This window comes from Elephas maximus, chromosome Y, assembly GCF_024166365.1.
Source record: "Elephas maximus indicus isolate mEleMax1 chromosome Y, mEleMax1 primary haplotype, whole genome shotgun sequence".
In the NCBI taxonomy this organism is placed as follows: domain Eukaryota; kingdom Metazoa; phylum Chordata; class Mammalia; order Proboscidea; family Elephantidae; genus Elephas; species Elephas maximus.
The window spans coordinates 6,965,600-6,986,810 of NC_064847.1; the positions used below are offsets into that span (position 1 = coordinate 6,965,600).

The 21,211-nt window shown below is 37.1% G+C and overlaps 1 protein-coding gene across 1 annotated transcript in view; it reads left to right on the forward strand.

Moving 5' to 3' along the window:
• The window catches only part of LOC126069867 (cullin-4B-like), a 207,916-nt gene extending 193,737 nt beyond the window's left edge, over nt 1-14,179 (forward strand). The window contains exons 19-20 of the mRNA XM_049873503.1: nt 12,361-12,513; nt 14,084-14,179. Of these exons, the coding sequence (XP_049729460.1) occupies nt 12,361-12,513; nt 14,084-14,179 (249 nt within the window). The remainder of the gene's footprint in view (nt 1-12,360; nt 12,514-14,083) is intronic.
• Nucleotides 14,180-21,211: the final 7,032 nt, after the last annotated feature.

The following is a 21,211-nucleotide window of genomic DNA, read 5'->3' on the forward strand; positions in this document are numbered from 1 at the left end:
CCCCTCCTGCTCCTCAGTTCATTTTCTAACCTTGCCTTTGATGTTCAGGGCTCCTAGCTTGTCGTAAATATACTCATTTCACTTGTTTTTTCAGGTCTTTATTGTAAGAGGGCTCACTGGAAGCACCTGCCTATTCTGCCATCTCGGCCCCGCCTCTCTCTCCCTCATTTTTAAATGACAGCTTTGGTAGGTAAAGAATTCTTTGGTTGGTAGTTGCTTTCCCTCAGTATTTTGTTTATGTCACCCCATTGTCTTCTTACTTCCAGGGATACTGGGGAGAAATTCTCATGGATTATTGTGGTGAACCACTGATGTGTTAAACTGTGCTTTTCTCTTGCTGCTTTTAGAACCCTCTCCTTGTCTTTGGTTTTTGACAGTTTTATCACGATGAGTCTTGGAGTGGACGTCATTGTATTTCTTCTCTTTGGAATTGGTGTTGTTTCCTGTGTTTACAGACTTAGTTCTTTATTCTGGTCGGGGAAATTCTCTAAGGTTATCTCTTGGAAGATTCTTTTTATGCCTTTATTATTATCGTGGTGCTTTGGAATTCCAGACATTCTAATGTTAGATTTTTTCATTGAATCCCACATTTCCATTTAGCTTTGTTTGCTTTTCTTTGTTATTTTCTTATGAGATGTAATAAGTTCACTTACTCTGTTTTCTGGATTAGTGGAAGACTTTTAACAACCTCTGATAATGCAGATGACCCAGCCTTGCTTGCTGAAGAGAACTTGAAGCACTTATTGATAAAGATCAAAGACTACAGCCTTTGGTATGGATTGTACCTCAACATAAAGAAAACAAACGTCCTCACAACTGGACCAGTAAGCAACATCATGACAAAGGGAGAAAAGATTGAAGTTGTCAAGGATTTCATTTTACTTGGCTCCATAATCAGTGCCCTTGGAAGCAGCAGCCAGGAAGTCAAATTATACATTTCATTGGGCAAATATGCTGCAAAAGATCTCTTTTAAGTCTTAAAAAGCAAGGATGTCACTTTGAGGACGAAGGTGCACCTGACCCAAGCTACGGTGTTTTCAGTTGGCTCATATGTATGGGAAAGCTGAACAATGAATAAGGAAGACAAGAATTGTGATGCCTTTGAATTATGATGTTAGTGAAGAATATTGAGTATACCGTGGACTTCCAGAAGAATGAACAGATCTGTCTTGGAAGAAGTACAAATAGAATGCTCCTTGGAAGCAAGGATGGTGAGACTTCGTCTCATATACTTTGGACGTGTTATCAGAAGCAGTCAGCCTCTGGAGAAGGATATCATGCTTGGTAAAGGAGAGGATCAGCAAAAAAGAAGAAGACCCTCAATGAGGTGGATTGACACACTGGCTACAACAGTGGGCTCAAGAATAAGCACAGTTGTGATGATAGTGCAGGACTAGGCAGTATTTCATTCTGTTGTACCTAGGGTTGTTATGCATTGGAACCGACTTGACAGCACCTCTGTCTTCTAATTAATTTATTGTCTTCTCTCCACTCAAATCTGTTGTTGACTACTTCTCTTGCATTTTTAATTCAATTGTTTTAGTCTTCAGTTCCATTTTTTTCTCTTTCTTTTTAATAGTTTCAATCTGCTTACTGAGTTTCTCAGTTGTATCTCATTTCTTGATATCCATTAGCTTGTTTTCTGAGTATTGTTTGCTTTATTTGACTATATTTAGCACAGTTGTCTGTGTCAAAGTGTTTTATTTTTTCCCTTATCCTGGTCTCCATAGAAGAGATTTCCACTTCTTTATTTTTTAATTTGGCCGCCTTCTCTTGTGATCCCATATGTTTTTATATTTTGTTGGCTGTGTGACACTTTAATATCTTACTGTGATAATTTGAAATTTGGAGTTTTCTGCATTTTAAGGATTTCCCCCCCCTCAGGTTTACTTTCACTATCTTCTCCTTAGTTCTCTTAGAGGGCACTCTAACCATTTGTTTCTTCCAGCACTAAATTAGCAGTTCTGTCTGATAATTTGTATTCATTACTATTGGGTTCTAGTTTTTCATCATAGGTTTTAGGTGTTTTGAAAGGGGTTACGTCTGGGTGCTTACTCTGGCTGGCTTTTCTCTAAAGTGGAATATACTAGTGTGAGGGTCCATTTGTCTTCTGTGGATGTAGCTGAAGTCTTCCCCAGATGGTTGCACTTCTGTGGCCAGATTCCTTCACTTCCCTTGTAGGATTGGTACACAGCTTTCCTTCTGAGACTAATTTTATACTGGGGACATTTTCACTGGCTGAGGTAAGGGAGTGGAGCACTTTAGGTCCTTCTCTCATGGGCAACCCTAAACAGGCTCTCTGTGGTGCTTAGTTGTAGATAGGAAGCTGTTTATTTCCACCTGTTTTATGTGTTTTTTTCTCACCCTCAGTGGATGGATCCCATGCCTCTTCTACTGCCCGTGGTCCTAGGCACTGTCAGCCTTGGATCTTGGTGAGATTCAGTAGCACACACTATAGTGTCTGAGCTTTCCTGGGTTCTTTCTTAAGTGTATGGCTTGTAAATCCCCTAACCAGCCTATGAAACTTTAATCAGACTACAGTTTCCTCTGTTTAGCTCATGTCATGTGTTCTTTGTTCAGAATGTTGCCATCCTCATTCAGAATGGCCACAGTTAGCCAAGTCCTCCCAATCCCAGAAACCCCTAGTTTCCCCACCAACCGTGCTTCTCACTCTTTTCATGACTCACCTCAGCTCTCTAACACTACAGCTGCTGTCCAGAGCTCTGAGATCTCGGTCCATGCCTATTTTTATTCATTGTTCAGTGGGTAAGTTTCAGGGGATGAATGGGAGTGATTGTTTAGGCTGCCATCTCGTCCCTCTCCAGAGTGTGTGGTAATTCTATATTTAACTCTTTGAGGAACCATCAGACTGTTTTCCATAATGGGTGTTCCAAGTTACAATCCCTCCACAAGTTGATGAGGCCTCCTGTTTCTCCACATCCTCATGAACCCCCTTTTTTTTTTTAAATCATGTCCACCTTTGTGGGATTGAAGTGATTTGTTATAGTGGTTTTGATTTGCATCAGAATTGACTCAGCTGCAGCAGGATTTGTTTTTCTTTTTAATGATTATTTATGTTGAGCATCTTTTCATGTATTTGTTGATCACTTATATATCTTGTTTGGTGAAATGTCCGTTCACGTGTTTGGCCTATTTTTTTGGGGGGTCATTTGTCTTTATTGTTAAGTTGTAGGAGATCTTTATATATTCTGAATATTAAGCCCTTATCAGATGTATGGTTTCCAAACATTTTCTCCCAGTCTGTTGGTTGTCTCATCACTTCGTCTATAAAGTCTTTTGATATCAAAAGTTTTAAATTTTGATAGGCTTTCATTTATCTCCTTTGTCTTTTGTTGCTCCTGCTTTCAGTGTCATATCTGAAAATCCATTGTTGGAAACCGGATTCTGAAGCATTACCCCTATGTTTTCTGTGATTTTTATCCCCTTTAATAGGGTTGCTGTGGGTCTAGACCAACTTGACGGCACCTAACAACAAGAACAATTCTTGCGGGAAGGTCTTTTATCCATTTTGACTTACTTTTTATATGTAGTGTGAGATACAGATCTATGTTTATTCTTTTGTATGTGACATTCAGTTGTGCTGGCACCATTTATTAAAGAAATGACTTTTCCCATTTGAAAATCAGGTGACCATAGATGTTTCTCTTGGTCTCTCTGTCATTAGTACCAGCTTGTTGCTATTACTGTACCTTTAGAAGAGTTTTGAGATCAGAAAGCATAAGTCCTCCTACTCTGTTCTCTTTTCAAGATTTTTTTGACTACGTAGGCTCCTGTGCAGTTCCATATAAATTTGAAGTTGGCCTTTTCATTTCTTCAGAGTCTATTGGAATGTTGATGGGTATTTGCATTGAATCTATAGAGTGTTTACGGTGGTGTTGACCTTTTGACAATATTAAATCAACTGATCCAGGAACATAGAACGTCCTTCCATTTGTCGAGATCTTCTTTAATTTCTTTCAGTAATGTTTTATAGTTTTCATTGTACAAGTCTTTCACCTCTGTCTTAGGCTGGGTTCTCTGGAGAAGTAAAGCCAGTAGAGAGATTTATATCAAGGAAACAGCTCACGCGATTGTAGGGTTTGGAACATCCCAAGTCCTTGGATCAGGATAGAAGCCTTTCCCAATTCACGGAGCTGCAGAAGCTGGTGAACCCAACATGAGCAGGCTGGAGAGCAGGACTCCTGCTCACAGTCTGTGAAGATCAGGTAATCCCTGAGATTGGCAGGCAATACTGCAGAGTTTCTCCTGATTCATGCAGCTGCAGAGGCTGGCGAACGCAAGATAGGTAAGTCAGGGACCAGGAGGACTCTTGCTCACAGGCCAGGAGCATCGACGAATCCAAAGATGGAAGGTAAGCCACTAGCTCAAGTCCCAAGAAGCAGAGGTCAGACAAGAGAGAGCTGCTGGATCCAGAAAAGCCAACAACCTTTGCAAGGCATGCAGGAAGTAAATAGGCAGTAGAAGGTGGAGAGGTGAAGACTGAGGGGGGCATTGAGCTACCTCAGGCCCCACCACTGCCAGTACCACTTAGCACATTCCATCACCGGGGTGATCACATATCAGATTTCAACAGGGAAGTGATCACAACATGATACAACTGACAAAACACTGAGAATCATGGCATAGCCAAGTTGACACACAATCTTTACCATCATAGTCCCCCGCTAGTCAACTTGGCCTCTGTACATATCTCCCCAAACCATACATAATCTCTGAATAAACACAATTACAAAGTTATACTTGGACCTAACATGATACAACTAACACGTGTAAATAAAAAATGCAGTAGTCCCATTTACATCTTATACTTCATGAGTGAAGAACACAAAAATATCTGATGCACACATACAAAGCAGAAATACGCACAACAATTTACAGTCCTCGTTTCTGCAGCTGGTCACACAGTCATAACTGGTATTTAGAACTACCTTCTTCCACCACCCATTCTATATTCCCTTTGCCCTCAGCAAGCACCTCAGCTGATCGTGTCTCTTTGCATGGTGGGGTGACCCAAACCTTCATTCCTGAAGGGTCTGGGCCATTAGTAGTTGTGTCGGAATTGGGTTGCCGTAGTTTTCCATTGACTTTAATCACAGGACATGGTAGTATTAAGAGACACCCTAAGGAACCTCCTGCATTCCAGACATAATCTTCTTTACCTTCATTATGTAATATCAATCCGATTTCTTCTTGGTAATCGGGATCAGTCATACCAGCCAGTATGGTAACTCCCTTCTTTGCCTTTTGATACAGAGGCATAAGGCGTCCCAAGTGGCCAGGTGGCATCCTTAGCTTTCAGTTCAGTGGAATCAGTGGTGTGTCTCCAGGCGGGAACATTCCTACCTTTGGAACCGAGACCCGTAGGCCTGCAAAGCTTAAGGTCTCGGGGACAGGAAGCAAAAATCTTGCAAGTGGGTTACAAGGGGTAATAGTGCCGCTGCTGTTGCACATGTAGTTTCATTGCTTGAGCAAATTAATACATCTCATGGAGAACATTGCCACCTAGCAGGCGCTGTAGTTGTGTCTTTAGGAGGCCATTCCATCATTCTGTCAAGCCAGCTGCTTCAGGATGATGGGAAACATGGTAAGACCAGTGAAATCCCAGAGCATGGACCCACTGCTGCAGTTCATTTGCTGTAAAGTGAGTCCCTTGATGAGCGGCAGTGTTATGTGGGATACCATGACAGAGGATAGGGTGTTCTGTAAGTCCATAGATGGTAGTTTTGGCAGAAGTGTGGCATATACCAGGAAGGCAAATGCATATCCAGAGTAAGCATCTATTCCGGTAAGGACAAAACGCCACCCTTTCCATGATGGAAGTTGTCCAGTGTAATCATCTTGCCACCAGTTGTTGGCTGATCACCTTGAGGGATAGTGCCGTATTGGGAGCTCAGTGTTGGTCTCTGCTCCTGGCAGATTGGGCACTCAGCTGTGGCTGTAGCCAAGTCAGCCTCAGTAAGTGCAAGTCCATGTTGCTGGGCCCATGCACTACCTCCATCCCTTCTTTTCCTGCAGTTTCTCCCATTTGTAATGGAAATGTCTAGCTTGTGCCTGTTCTGCCATTGTACCTTTGGAAGCAGATAACTTGTATTCTAGATTTCACAGATGAAGAGGAATTTCTGAATTGTGGATTTTGCATTAAGACTTTTGCTATATCATGATGGGGTGAATATGCTTTGCATGTTGCAAAGATGTGATTTTTGGGGGGTGGAATGTCATGGATGGAATTATATCCCCCCCCTAAAATGTGCGTATCAATTTGCCTGAGCTGTGATTTCCGGTATTGTGTGATCTTCCTGCCTTTATGATGTTAATGAAGGAGGTGGGTGGCAGTTGTGTTAGTGAGGCAGGACTCAATCTGTAACATTGAATTGTGTCTTGAGGCAACCTCTGGAGATGCAAAGGAGAGAGGGGAGCAGAGAGACAGGGGGACCTCATACAACCAAGAAAGTACACTGAGAACAGAGCACATCCTTCGGGCCTGGGGTCCCTGAGCCTCAGAAGCTTCTGGATGAGGGGAAGATTGAGGGCAAAGACCTTCCTCCAGAGCCAACAGAGAGAGAAAGGCTTTCCCTGGAGCTGACACCCCAGATTTGGATTTTTAGCCTACTTTACTGTGAGGACATTAATTTCTCTTTGGTAAAGCCATCCACTTGTGGTAGTTCTGTTATAGCAGCTCTAGATGACTAAGACACACTCCTCTGGTTGAATTTACTCCTTGGTATATTATTCCTTTAGATGCTATTGTAAAGGAAATTATTTCCTTTATTTCCTTTCCAGATTGCTCATTGTTGATGTATAAAATTCAAACTGATTTTTTTGTTTACCTCGTGTCTCACATTACTGAATTCGTTAGTTTTAATACCTTTCTTGTGAATTCTTTAGGGTCTTTTATATATAGGATCATGTCATCCATAAAAAAGAACAACTTCTTCCTTCTCATTTTGAATATCTTTTATTCTTTTTTCTTACCTAACTGCCCTGGCTCAACTTTTAATACAGTATTAAGTAGCAGTCTTGACAGAGGGCATCCTTGTCTTTTTCCTAATCTTAAGGGGAAAGCACGTGGATTTTCTCCATTGAGTATGATGTTAGCTGCATATTTTTCATAAATGCTCTTTTTCTAATTGAGGAATTCTGTTGCTATCTTGTTTATTGTTTCTGTCATGAAGTGGTGTTGGACTTAGTGGAAAGTCTTCTGTCCATTGATTGAAATGATCATATGGTTCTTTTTGGTTGTTATATTAACATGGTATATTTCATTGATAGAGTTTCTAGTGTTGAACCACACTTGCACTCCTAGGACAAATCCCACTTGATCATGGTCTATAATCATACCACTATGTTTTTAGATTGATTTTGCTAGTGTTTATTTATTTGAGGATTTTTGCATCTGTATTCATGGGGGTTATTCTGTAGTTTTATTGTGGTGTCTTTGTGTGACTTTTGTATCAGGGTAGTGCTAGCCTCATAGAACAAGTTAAGAAGTCTTCCCTTCTGTATTATTAAGTTTAAGAAGGATTGATGTGGTCAGTACTTGTTAGATTTTGCCTGTGAAGCTGTCTGGTCCTAGGCTTTCCTTTTTGGGAGGCTTTGATCACTACTGTAATCTCTTCACTTGATATGGGTTTGTTGAGATCTTCTATTTCTTCTTGAATTAATGTAGGAAATTTACCTATTACTAGAAATTTGTCATTCTACCACTCTGTGCCTTTCGATGAGCATTTTTCCATTTACACTCCCTGTAATAATTGATAAGGAGGTGCTTATTTCTGCCATCTCATTATTTGTTTTATTTTTATGTGCCTTATCCCTTCATTAGGAGCTCTGGTGATGTGAACGTTAAGTGCTGAATTGGTAAGTGGAAGGTTGGTGGTTCAAATCCACTTAGTGACTCTGTAGGAGAAAGATGTGACAATCTGTTCCTATGAAGAATACAGCTTGTAAAACTCTACCGAGCAATTCTCCTATACCACATGGGCTCACTTTCAGTCAAAATTGATTGCGCGGTACCCAGCAACAATATGTCTTCACTGGTCCTTTTATCTCTAGTGCTAGCAAATTTTGTAATTTGCTGCATTTTTGTAGTGGGCCATTTTGATCCCCTACTCTATTTCTAGGAGCTCTGGTGGTACAATGGTTAAACAACTTAGCTCCTCAGAAGGTTGGAGGTTTGAACCACTAGCTGCTCCAAGAAAGAATGATGTGGCAGTCTTTCCATGAAAGATTTACACAGTTGAAAACCCAACACAGCAGTTCTGCTCTGTCCTACAGGGTTGCTGTGAGTTGAAACCAATTCAGCCTGATGGGTTTACCGTATAGTTCTCCTCATTAACTTGGGCATCTCTGCAGGTCTTTGCAGGCGTCCTCTATGGTTGAGGGTCCAGCTGTACCGGGCGCAGAAGTTTTGTTGTATTTCTTTGTGATCTTGTGGGGAGGATCTATGTCACCATCTTCCTGGAAGTCGTAATGAGGTTTTTATTTCAGATCTTATCTGTTATCTCCAGTCTCTTTGTTTGGGTTATTTTAATGGTATCTATCCTGTAGGGTCTCTATGAGCTGGAATCGACTCAACAACAACAACAATAACATCTCTGTATATTCTCCTTTGGTTAATGCATTGTTTTCCTGATTTTCTTGACTTCTTTGTGTGTGTATTCCTTTAGCTCTTTGATTTTGCATCCTATTGTTTTATAATATTCTTCCAATCTGTTCATTATCCAGTCTTTTATAAATATGATTCCTCTTTCTTTGTATTGTTCTCTTGAGCAGGCTATCATTTTCAGTTTCTCTGTGTACCTTCTGATTTGTTTTTGTTTGTTTTAGAGGAGGAGCGATCCTGGATGTTAGAATTTTACAAAGTGTTAGTTTTCTCAGTTTCCCTGAAGATAGTTATTTTAACATTGCACTTTTCTGCAGTTAATTCTGTGGGGGTCACTGTTTTTAGACTCTAATATCTGTACCACCAGAGCTTTTACATATGTATACATATATATACATATACACACATGTAAATATGTGTGTGTGTATGTATATATATATAGACGCAGATATATATACATGTATGTATGTGTATATGTGTGTGCATATATATATATATAAATGTATGCATACACGTGTGTGTGTGTGGAGCCCTGGTGGCACAGCAGTTAAGCACTCAGCTGCTAACTGAAAGGTTGCCAGTTCAAACCCACCAGCCACTCCATGGGAGAAAAAATGTGGCAGTCTGCTTCCCTAAAGACTTACAGCCTCAGCTCCACTCTGTCCTATAGGGTCAGCATAAGTTGAAACTGACTCAGTGGCAATGCGTTTGGATTGGTTTATTTGTGTATATGTGCATGTAGATGCATATATATGTATACATACACACTGACTCCTCCTTTATTGACAGGGTTAGGTTCCAAAGACCGGTTTGTTATATGAAAATAAGCATTATGCAAAAATCGAGGATGACCACATGAGATTACAAAATGGAGGAGAGCTACAGCAGTACATAACTGACAAATGTCGTTATTACATAGCTGCCACTGACAGCTTTACATAACTGCCAAACAACTGAGATTCATGGCCTAGACAAGTTGACACATAACCTTGACCATCACAGTTTGCGTTATTCTCATCTTCCACCGTGGTATCCACTACTGCCAGACATACGGCATTAATATACAAAGTAATAAGATAGTAGATTTTTTACTGCTGTCAGAAATGCAAAATATTGGATGATGAAACAGTCAATAAGTGAGGAATGAGTGTATGTATGTATAGTATATATACAAATGTACATATATATGTGTACATATATACATATAAACAGATTTACACACACACAGTTATAGATGTATATGACTATACTATTTGTAAATAGAGTTAGATTTACTTTTTCCTTTCCTCTTTAGAAACTTTTTATTTCTACGTCTCACCTAATTGCTCTGGCTAGAACTTCCAGTACAATGTGAAATAATGGTTTTGAAAGCAGGCATCCTTGCCTTGTCTTGTTCAAGATAGTAGGGAAATTTTTTGACCTTTGTTTTTCCTTGTATTATATGTCTTTGCTCCTTCATTTTTTCCAGTACTGCCTGCTTTTGTGTTTAGTTGATTTTTTCGTTCTGATCCATTTCTATTCTCACTTTTCTGTGCATACTTTTCAGATATTTTCTTTATGATTACCATGGGTGCTACAATGTAACACCTTAAAATCTGATTTAAATTGATATAAACTTAGCTTTAATAATATATAAAAAGTGTTCCTACACTGCCCCCCACCTTTATATTGTTGTCATAATTTTATTGTGTACCTAATAATAAATGTACAATTCTGTTTTTACATTCCCCTTTTAAATCATGTGTGACATACCTAGTAGAATCATGATACAAAATTACCCTAAAACTCCCCTGTATATTTACCCATGAAATTATTTTTACTGCGGATGTGTCTTTCTTCATCGAGTTACCATCTTGTGTCCTTTCTTGTAGACACGTGTGATATTAATGAACATTCTCAGCTTTCTTTATCTGGGAATGCCTTAATTTCACCCTCATTTTTCAAGGGCAGTTTTGTCAGATACAGAATTTTGGATTTTTTTTTCTTTCATCACTTTAAATACATCATCTTACACTGCCTTCTGTCATCCATGATTTCTGAGGAGAAACTGGCATTTAATTTTATTGAGGATCCCCTGTATGGGACATCTGGCTTCTCTCTTGCTGCTTTCAGCATTCCCTCTTCCCTTTTGTTTGAGAGTTTGATTGGAATCTCTGTTGGTGTGCTTCTCTTTTGATTTATCCTGCTTGAGCTTCTTGGATGTGTAGATTTGTATCTGTGATCAAATTTGAGAAGCTTCTACCATTTTATCTTTTGTTTTTTATTGTGGTGCCATTTCAACATTTTTCACATGTATAATTCAGTAACATTAATTACGTTTTGGGCAGTATTTCTTCAAGTATTCTGCCCCCTTTTCTGTGCTCCTTAGGGAACTGCCATAATGCATATGCTCTTGTGATTGTGCTCCAGGAGTACACTGGGGTCTCTTCACTCTCTTTTTTTTTTTTTTTTGCCCCAGAATTGTAAACAGTGTTTTATACTTTTCTGTGTACAAGTTTTTTTTTTTTTTTTTTTACCTCTGGTTGATAATTTCAATTTTTTGTGATCACATTTGCCTGTTGTTTGTTTTGCCAGCTCATTTCTGCCTGCTTTACCCTTCTGGTGAATTTATGATTTCAGTTATTATACTTTTCAGCATCTGTATTTGTGTTTGGTTTCTTTTTGTAATTTATATATCGTTATGGATAGCCTCATTTTGTTCCTGTGTCTTTTTCCTGATTTCATGTAGGTTTTTTTATTTTTGGTCTATATTTTCCAATGGGTCTTAAGAGCATATTTAATACTGTTTTTTTAAGTCTTTATCTAGTTATTTCATTAACTGAACTCCCTATGGAACGGCTTCTGATGCTTTATTTTGTTGTTTTGTGTAGACCATCTTTTTCCGCTTCTTTGGATTCCTTTTAGTTTTTTTTTGTTAAAACCAGGACATATAAATACTCAAATGTGTTACCTGTGGAATTTAGATTTTTCTCCTTGCCCAGGATTTGCTGGGTTTTTGTTTGTTTTGCTCTTTTGCTTTTAGTTATTGAAGGCTATATTTACTCATTTGTTTAGTGAGTTCCCGTTACTATCTTTGCCAAGACAGTCTTCCTGGACATGTGTGGACACTGAAGTCTGTGTTTCTTAGCTTTTCAGCTAGTGTTTTAACAGAGATTAACACTAGAGGAGGAAGAAGAAAGAAAACACAGAGAGGAAAACCAAAACGCCTGTAGTAGTCTGTGCACTTTGGCCCTGTGTTGGGACATTCCTTTGACACTTACTTAGGCTCGCACTGATTTGGGAATCGCCCTGGCGTGAACGCTGGAAATTCTGGTCACCTTGATTCCTAAGCTGGTATTTCAAGTGGCGAGGAGTGAGAGCAATTCTGGAAGATTGTCTGCTTGTAGTCAGGGAGAAGACTCCTCCCCCAGGAAACCTCCAGTTTTGCTCTTAAGGCCTGCCCACATTATGGGGGTAATCTGCTTTACCTTGGGCCGACTGATTTAAATGTCAGGAACATGGAAATACTTCATTGTAGCATCTAGACTAGTGTGAGACCACACAACTCGCCACCTTATCCTAGCCAAGTTGACACATAAAATTAACTATCTTGTTATATATGCTGTTGTTATTTGGTTATTTCTTCAAAAATATGATGCTATATACGTTCAACTCAAGTTATATAACTTCTGCAGAAGTTTAAATATTACCGAAACTGTATTATTCATATATTATTTTTTTCTAATAAATGTCGTTAGGTAGAGGAAAAAACTGTTACCACAGAGAGAGTTTTCCAAGATAGACAATACCAGGTTGATGCTGCAATTGTTCGAATTATGAAGATAAGGAAAACACTTAACCACAGTGTACTTCTTTCGGAATTATATAACCAGCTAAAATTCACATTAAAGGTAAACATATGTACCAAAACCTTAGTGGTAATAGAGTAATTTTTAAGGAAGAATCACGTTTACAGGTAACATGCACTAAAAATTGTAGCCACTACCTAGGATGACAAAGTGTATGTCAGTATGGTTATTGGTCTGGGTAAAGCACAGGATTTCCTCTACTTATTGTGCTGTATGTAGCTGAATTTTTATTACTGTACAAGTTTGATATGCAGGCATATTGAATATAATAGCTTCTAAAGTGATAACAACCAAAATTTTTAAAAAAGGAAAAACCATGACGACTTAGTTTTAAAACTTCTGGATGTGCCATTGTGGATTTCCTTCCCTGAAGAGGCTCAATAGTTAGCTTTATTTACACTGTTTGTATTTAAGCGCTTCACAGTTACCAGCAAAGTGGCTTTGTTGTCACTGTGATCATCGTTTTAAGCCTTTTTATATTTTGAGACTGGCCAGTAGAGTATTGGAATTTTAGTCTCTAGCAGGTTGTGTGACAGATCTCTTGTCAAATTCCCTCTCAATGAAAGATCTTTTTGAAATCCTTACTGGAATAATTTTTGTTTGGTTCTTTTTACTTGGGCTTTTGGATTCTGTATTTTTCCATAATACTTTATGGAAACTCCAGGTTGATTTAGCAATACTTTTTCTCTTGTTGTAAGACTTTATCTTTCAAAAAACAGTGATTTTTTTGTAGTTTTATGTAATCTAAATAATTGTTAAGATGTAAATTCTGTAAAAGACATAGGTTTCTAGACTGCATCTTTTTGGTTGGAAAGAGACACAGACAATCAGTCAGCCAGGATTTCAGTCCTGCTTTCTGTTTGTGATTTTGGGCAACTTTGTAGAACTTGTCCTGTCTCAATTACCTTCTGGAAAATATAATGTTAACTAAGTAATAAATTATCCTAAACTGACTAGAATAAAAGAGTTCATTAGTATGAAGTATTTGAAATAGTGCCTGAAATATGGTAAGTGCTGCATAAATGTTAGCTGCCGCTGTGATTATCATCGTCATTATTAATATAACTTCAACAGCTGTTTGTTTCTGCTTAGGCCTAAACACATTTATTCTTTACTTTTTTCTGAGTTCCTCCACGTGTCTTGACTGGGTGCTTTCTCATGTATCTGTAAATCACGGACTTACTTTCCCTATATGTACCTTCATAGTGAGGTCAGTCTGTACTTTCTGGCGGAGCATGTTCCCTGTTGAAATAACCATGCCCAAGTTTTCAGTAGCTACCCACCATTGCAGAGCCTAATCTATAGTCTAGCAGTGTTGGGAATATGATTTTTTTTTTTCCTCTACAAGGTTAGATAAAAAATTTGAAGTACTCTTTGTACTTCATGCAGCCCACGTGCATTTTGCTTTCCTTTTTTATTGTCTTCGTTCATGGTTTGCACCTTTCTTACGCACGTTAGATTTTTGTATCAATAATCTGTTTTAGGTGTATTTTTGAAAAGTATACAGGTAAAATGTGATATATATCTTTTGTATGTTTTGTATATTTAAGGGAAGGAGGGTAAATAAATATTTTGAATTACTTTTTCTTAACCCTATTAATTTGTTTCGCAGCCTGGTGATCTGAAGAAGAGGATAGAGTCCTTAATTGATAGAGACTACATGGAAAGAGATAAAGAGAATCCAAACCAGTACAAGTATATTGCATAAAGCTGTGGGCTACATTTCAACACTTGATACAATTTGTACCTCCCACTGGTGCCCCATGGTTCTGTTAATTGACTTTTAAAAGTTCTACAGGTGTTCGAATAAAAATGTGTTAAAAATGTAAGAATTCATAGAAAATTAAACTTTCCACAAGCATTCCCTCTTAAGAATACAATTGTCTGATTGAAAATGTGTTTAAATATCATTTATCATGGTGTACCTAACATTCTGAGATAACCCAGAATGTTTTTATACCCCTTTCCCATCTTCTTACTTTCCAGTATGGTTCATGAGGATTTCATGCCATACAATGTTAGGTTACTTCATTTTTCATAAACAAAAAGAATATGTCCAAACAGCATTTAAAAATGGAAACCAAAGAGTTCATATATCTAGATGGTTTAAAATGTGAATTTAAGAGTTAAAGGCAATTTTTTGTCCTTGAGTTGGCCTTCCTGTCTGAAATTAATCTTGAAATTTTACGAAAGCATTTAGTATTCCGGCATACAGCCCGTCTTAAAATTTACTTTGTAATAGAAGCAGCTCATTTCAGGCATCTCAAAAACAATGAACCTTAGCAATATGTTTAATTTTGTATGTTCTAATCAATTTACAACTATCAGAATCAAATATTAGGATTTGAATTTAGCTAAGCAGTTAATGCCACTCTGTTCTCTAGGGGCAAGTTTATGTAAATTTTCCTAGTTTCTCAAATAATTAACTCTGCAGGGACACTATGAAACATAACCTCTTCTGAAATAGGGGTAAGTGCTAAGGTAACCACAAAGGAGACTAACTATCCTACTCATCAAAATAAAATACAAGAAAAATATATAGAGACTCAGCAGAAACAAAATCAACGATGACGAATATGAGGAAAGGACAATAACACATAAAACAACACACAAAAAAGATCAAAATGATAGCAAAAAATTCATACGTATCCGTAATTACGCTGAATGTAAATGGACTAAATGCACCAATAAAGAGACAGAGAATGGATGAAAAAACACTTTGCATCTATATGCTGCCTACAAGAGACACACTTTAGACTTAGAGATACAAACAATCTCAAAGAATAGAAAAAATATATATCAAGCAAACAACCATCAAAAAAGAGCAGGAGTGGCAATACTAAATTCTCACAAAATAGACTTTAAAGTTAAATCCACCACAAAGGTAAGGAAGGGTACTATATAATGATTGAAGGGACAATACACCGGGAGGCGATAACCATTTAAAAGATGTATGCAGCCAGTGACAGGGCTGCAAGATGCATAGAACAAACCCTAACAGCATTGAAAAGTGAGATAGCTCCACAATTACAGTAGGAGACTTCAGCACACCACTTTATCTTTCATGAACAGCAAGAATATGTCCAAACAATATTTAAAAGTGCAAAGTAAAAGGGCTCATATTATCTGGATGGTTTAAAATGTGAATTTAAGAATTAAAGGCAGTTTTTGTTCTTTTGGCTTTACTGTCTGAAATTAACCCTGGAATCATACAAAAGCATTTTAATATTCTAGCATACAGCCTGTCTTGAAATTTGCGTTATAATAGAAACAGCTCACATTAGTCATCTAGAAAAGAGTTCACCTTAGCAATATGTTTAATTTTTTATATACTGAGTTTAGAACTACCAGAATCAAACATGAGGATTTCAGTTTAGCTGGACAGCTAATGCTACTCTGTTCTCTAGTGGCAAGTTTATGTAAATTTTCTTAGTTTCTCAAATAATTAACTTTCTGAGGACACTATGAAACATAAGTTCTTCTCTAGTTGATATTACTGTATAGCGTGTTATCCTTTTAGCAAATGTTATATTTTGAAATTTATCTTGAGTTTAAATTTTACCTAGGCCCCCCCCAAAAAAATGGTTTCTTCCGTTCTTCTAACTAAAACAAAGTGCCTTGTTTATTATTCTCACAAATGTGTCTGATATTGAAGTCTGTTTTCAGTTTGATTTAATAACAAGGGTTGGGTAATTAGGGGAGGCTTTTGCTGCCCCTATTTTGTACTCACATTCTTTAAAATTGGTTATTTCCTTTTTATGACCATCAAAGTGTTTTAAATTTAACGTCATAAAATTGTTGAAAAGTAGTAAAGTCCTGAAAAATGCATACTTTTAAAGCTGTTATTTACAGTTTAACACTTTCTGTTTTCCTCAGCTAGCCAGTAATTTTATTCACGTCTTTTCTTTCTGCCATTCCAATGCAGCATGGTAACATTTTAGATAAAATTTTATTTTTAAAATTATTTCTTAGGGACTCCAAAGCTGCTTTTGTTTGTTTTTTAAACCAGGAAAAAGCTTTTGATAGTTTAAAGTTCTCAGTATAATTTTTTGTGTGCGTATTTATAAATCCTAAGACTTACAAAGGTAGTTTTTCATTATTTGCAAGTAAAAGAGAAGGATGTTAAGCCAAGACTCCAGATTAGGTAACTAAGGTTGAGCTTCCCCAAGAGCTTGGTGTTTAGCCTAAGAATACAGCCACCATGAGAGGCTTTGTAGAATAAATATTTACATGTGCCTCCTGTATTATTACTGTGCAACTTTATTGCTAAAAAATGTATCTTAAACATTTGCACCTGTGACTTGAAATAAAGACACATTTTTTTAATTATTTATAATAGAAAAAAAAATTAGAACAATTTACGTCCGAGTACTAAGTTTAAATAAAATATGCTCATGTCAGGGAATATTACAGATGGTTAACAGTGATGAGGAAGATCTATATGTATTAAATATACTGTTGTTATGCAAAGATCGTGCTGAAAATTATTTATTCACTTACCTGTGTTTAGATACATAACCATGAATAGGATAGGGCAGATCCTTGCTTTCATAGGGCTTACAGAGTAATAGGAATAGAAAGTGGTTTTGTTGGAGGTATATTAGAGTAAGGTGGTCAGACAACCCAGCTGAGGAAGTGACATTGCTTTGAGCACAGTAACTTCGAATTGGGGTAAGTAGATTAGAGAAACCATTAAGTGTAGTGGAGAAAGAGAAGGTAGACCAGTATGGCTGGGGAATAGTAAATGAACAGGACAATTGTACCAGTTGAAGTTGTAGAAAAAAGAAGTTATGCAGAAGCTTTTGTTGCATTAAATAAAAGTTTGGGTTTTATTATAAGAACTTAGAAACGTCTAAGAGAAAACAAAACCTAAGTTTATGTAATTTTGTAATGACAGTGGAAGATCTTATATTCCTGAGGTCATTGCTGCACGTTTAGTACTTTGAGTTTTCGGCACTGCTTTTCTCCTTTGTTGTTTAAATTCGATCAAGTTTTTATTTTTTATCTTTTTGTGAGGGAAGAGGCGTGAAGCAGAATATAAACCAGCTCTGTTGTCATTGTTAGTTGCTGTCGAGTTAGTTCTGACACAAAGCACCCACATGTGTGCAAAGTAGAACTGCTCCATAGGTGTTTCTTGGCTGTAATTTTTACAGAAGGAGATCACCGGGCCTCTCTTCTGAGGTGCCTTTGGGCGTGTTCAGTTTGCCAGCCTGTGGGCTAGCAGTCAAGTGCCTAACTGTTTATGCTACCCAGGGATACCTAGTAATGATTTGTCCTTTGCTACACCAGATTGTTTAAGCCGTATAGAAAAAAAAAAAAAGCCTGTTACTATTGAATTAGTTGCGACTCATGGCAACTCTATATGACAGAGTAAAACTGCCACGTAGAGTTTCCAAGGAGTGGCAGGTGGTTTGGACTGCCGACCTTTTGGTTAGCAGCCAAGTTCTTAAATAGTGCATCACAAGGGTTATTGTACAACTTTGTTATTGCTTTTTTCATTATTTTGTGTCTTTAGTATGAAGCATATGCACTCCTTGCTCACTGACATGATCAGGGCCCGAAGACCAGATCGTTATGTAAAAATTGGCATAATGCAAAAATGAAGAATGACCACGTCAGATCACAAAATGGAGTATGAATGACTACATCATTACATAACTGCCAGATTACATGATTACATACTTCCAAACCACTAAGAATCATGGCCTAGCCAAGGTGACAAATAACTTTAACCATCACATCCAGCAATACTCTCACTGCGCACTTCAGCGTTCATTACTGAGTGCTCCATTACTGCCAGGCATTTATCTTTAATGCACAAAATAGCTGGACAGTAGATTTTTTTACTATTGTTGTAAATGTGAAATGTCAGATAATAAGATAGTTGACAAGGGAGGAGTAGATGTACTTTTCACTGCTGTATTTAGTAGCCATCAGTCAGCTTTCACTCATACTGACCTTATATAGAGCAGAACAAATTGACTGGTTTTGTACCATCTTTATGATAATTGCCATTTTTTATTGTTTTGACCCCTGTGTTGAATCCATTTCACCAAGAGCTGCCCTTGCCTTCATCAACACTTTTGTTTTACCAGTCATGATGTCTTTTCTAGCTATTGGTCTTTTGTGATATGTTGATCAAAGTAAACTAACTGTTGCCACTGCGAACCAGGAGCACTATGTTTTGTTTTTTTTTTTTAATTTTCTGTTGTTTATTTGTTCTCGAATCTTTGTTATTTCTTTTCTTCCAGTAGCTTTGGACTTACTTTGTTTTTGATTTTCTAATGCCTCAAGTTTGTACTGTTGATTTGAGATTTTCTTTTTTAATGCAGGTATTTGTTGCTGTACGTGTTCTTATGACTGACTTCTGCTGCATTCCATAGCTTTTGCTATTTGTGTTTCATTTTTATTCAACATCAAATATGTTTTTAAATTTTTCTCTTGATCCAGTGGTTGTTTAATTTTCATGTATTTGCCTGTTTTATTTCTGCTCTTTGTAATAGTATTTCTTTAGGGGTGGATAAGATAAAAAGTGCATTGTTTTGGTGATGAGAGGAGTGTTCTATATATGTCTGTTAGATCTACTTGGTGTATGGTGGTAGCCTGGTCCTTTAATTCCTTACTAATTTTCTTTCTAGATGTTCTGTTCAGTATTGAATGGTACATTGAAATTCTCAACTATAATTGTGGAATTGCTTATTTCTTCTTTCACTTTTGTCAGGTTTGCTTTCATACATTTGGGGATGCTGGTGTAAGTTGCGTATGTATTAATTGTTAGACGTTTTGACAAATTAATGCTTGTATAATCATACAGTGTTCTTCATGGTCTCTTATCACAGATTTTTACTTAAAATCTGTTTTACCTGATATCAGTATTGCCACCCCTGCTTTCTTTTGGTTTCTATTTGTGTATATTCTTTTCTCTCCTTTCACTTTCATTGCGTTTGTGTCTTTAGGCCTAAGATGTATCTCTGCGGACACCGTATGGATATAAAAAAATTTTTTAATACATTCCGCCACTCTCTGCCTTTTGCTTTGAGTGTTTAATCCATTTACATTTAAGGTAATTACTGATAAAGAAGGACTTTTTTTGTTATTTAACTGTTTTTTGTACCTTCTTTGTTCCTCAGTTCTTATAATTTTGTTATTATTTGTATTAGTTGCTTTTTATGTGCTGAGTCTTTTTGATTACTTTCTTCTTACATTCTGCGTATATTTTTAAGGTACTTTCTTAGTGGTTACAATGAAAACTGCATTTAACTCCTTATACTTAGAACAAGCTAACTTAATGTGATACCAACAAGTAACCTGGAAATGAGTAACGTATACTATTAACCTACAAAAACTAATCCTATTTTGCTACTCCCCACCTCTGTTGTTGTCACTTTTTACATAATTATATATCCTGGGCTTATTAGGATATATTTAAATTTCATATGCATTCATTTTTATAAAGCTTATAGAATATAGCAGCCATAGAATTTACCAGTCACAAATACCTTAAAACTGCCCCTTTTTTCCCCCCATAAAACAAAGAAAAACACCATTGCTGTTGAGTCTATTCTGACTCATAGGGACCCTATAGGACAGAGCAGAACTGCCCCTCGGAGTTTCCAAGGAGCACCTGAGGGATTTGAACTGCTGACTTTTGGTTAGCAACCATAGCACTTAACCTGTATGCCACCAGGGTGGCCCATACTTGAGATTTATTATTATTGTTTGTTATTGCTTATTCTTATATACAGTTTCTAGTATCAGTCTAGTGCTCTTCCCTTTTTAAGGATTCCCTTTAGCAATTCTTATAATGCAGTTCTGTTGGTAACAAAGTCTTAGAACTTGTTTATCTGAGACATTCTGGATTATTTCACCCTTGTTTTTGAAGGACACTTTTGCTAAATGAATTCTTGTTGACTGTTCCTTATATGTTCCAGTAGTGTGTGTGTGTGTGTGTATATGTATATATATATATATATATATATGTGTGTGTGTGTATATATATATATATACTTCACTGGTTTTGTTTCTCTAGAGAACCAGCCTAAGATACCACATCTGGAAAGTGTTCTGCCATTTTTTGTTTAAATACTCTTTCTGCTCTTTTTTTCTCATCTCCAGCTAGGATTTCAATGATGCATATGTTGTTTTGCTTGATGATGTCCTAGAATTCCAATTGGCTTTGCTCAGTTTTTCTTTATATTCTTTCTTTTGGGTGTTAATAAATTCAGTTAGCTTGTCCTCTACGTATGTCTTCTACTTGCTCAAATCTGTTGAATCCCTTCCTTGCATTTTTCAATTCATTTTTTTTTTCATCAGCAGGATTATGACTTCAAATGGTGGATAAACAGAAGCACACTACACTCTTAACAAAATCCTGTGTTTATGCAAGTATCCTTCAGATAATCAAAGGTCACCCAAAATGCATAATTTTCTTTTAAGATTTTTTTTGTCGACAAAAATACATCCACGTAATCTGGTAAATTCAACTCCAAAAGGAAAAGATCACAGAATTTCAAGAGCATGTTTAGGTTGAAACACCCTAGTATGTAACAAAAAAATATATTCTTATAAATATGTCACTCAGAACATTTTGGGAAATATAATTTTGTCAAATTTAAAGGAGTGCTGGTAGTACGGTGCTTAAAGCACTCAGCTGCTAACCGAAAGGTGGGCATTTTGAACCCACCAACCACTCCGAGGGAGAAAGAGGTGGCAATTTTGCTCCCTTAGAAGTTACAATCTT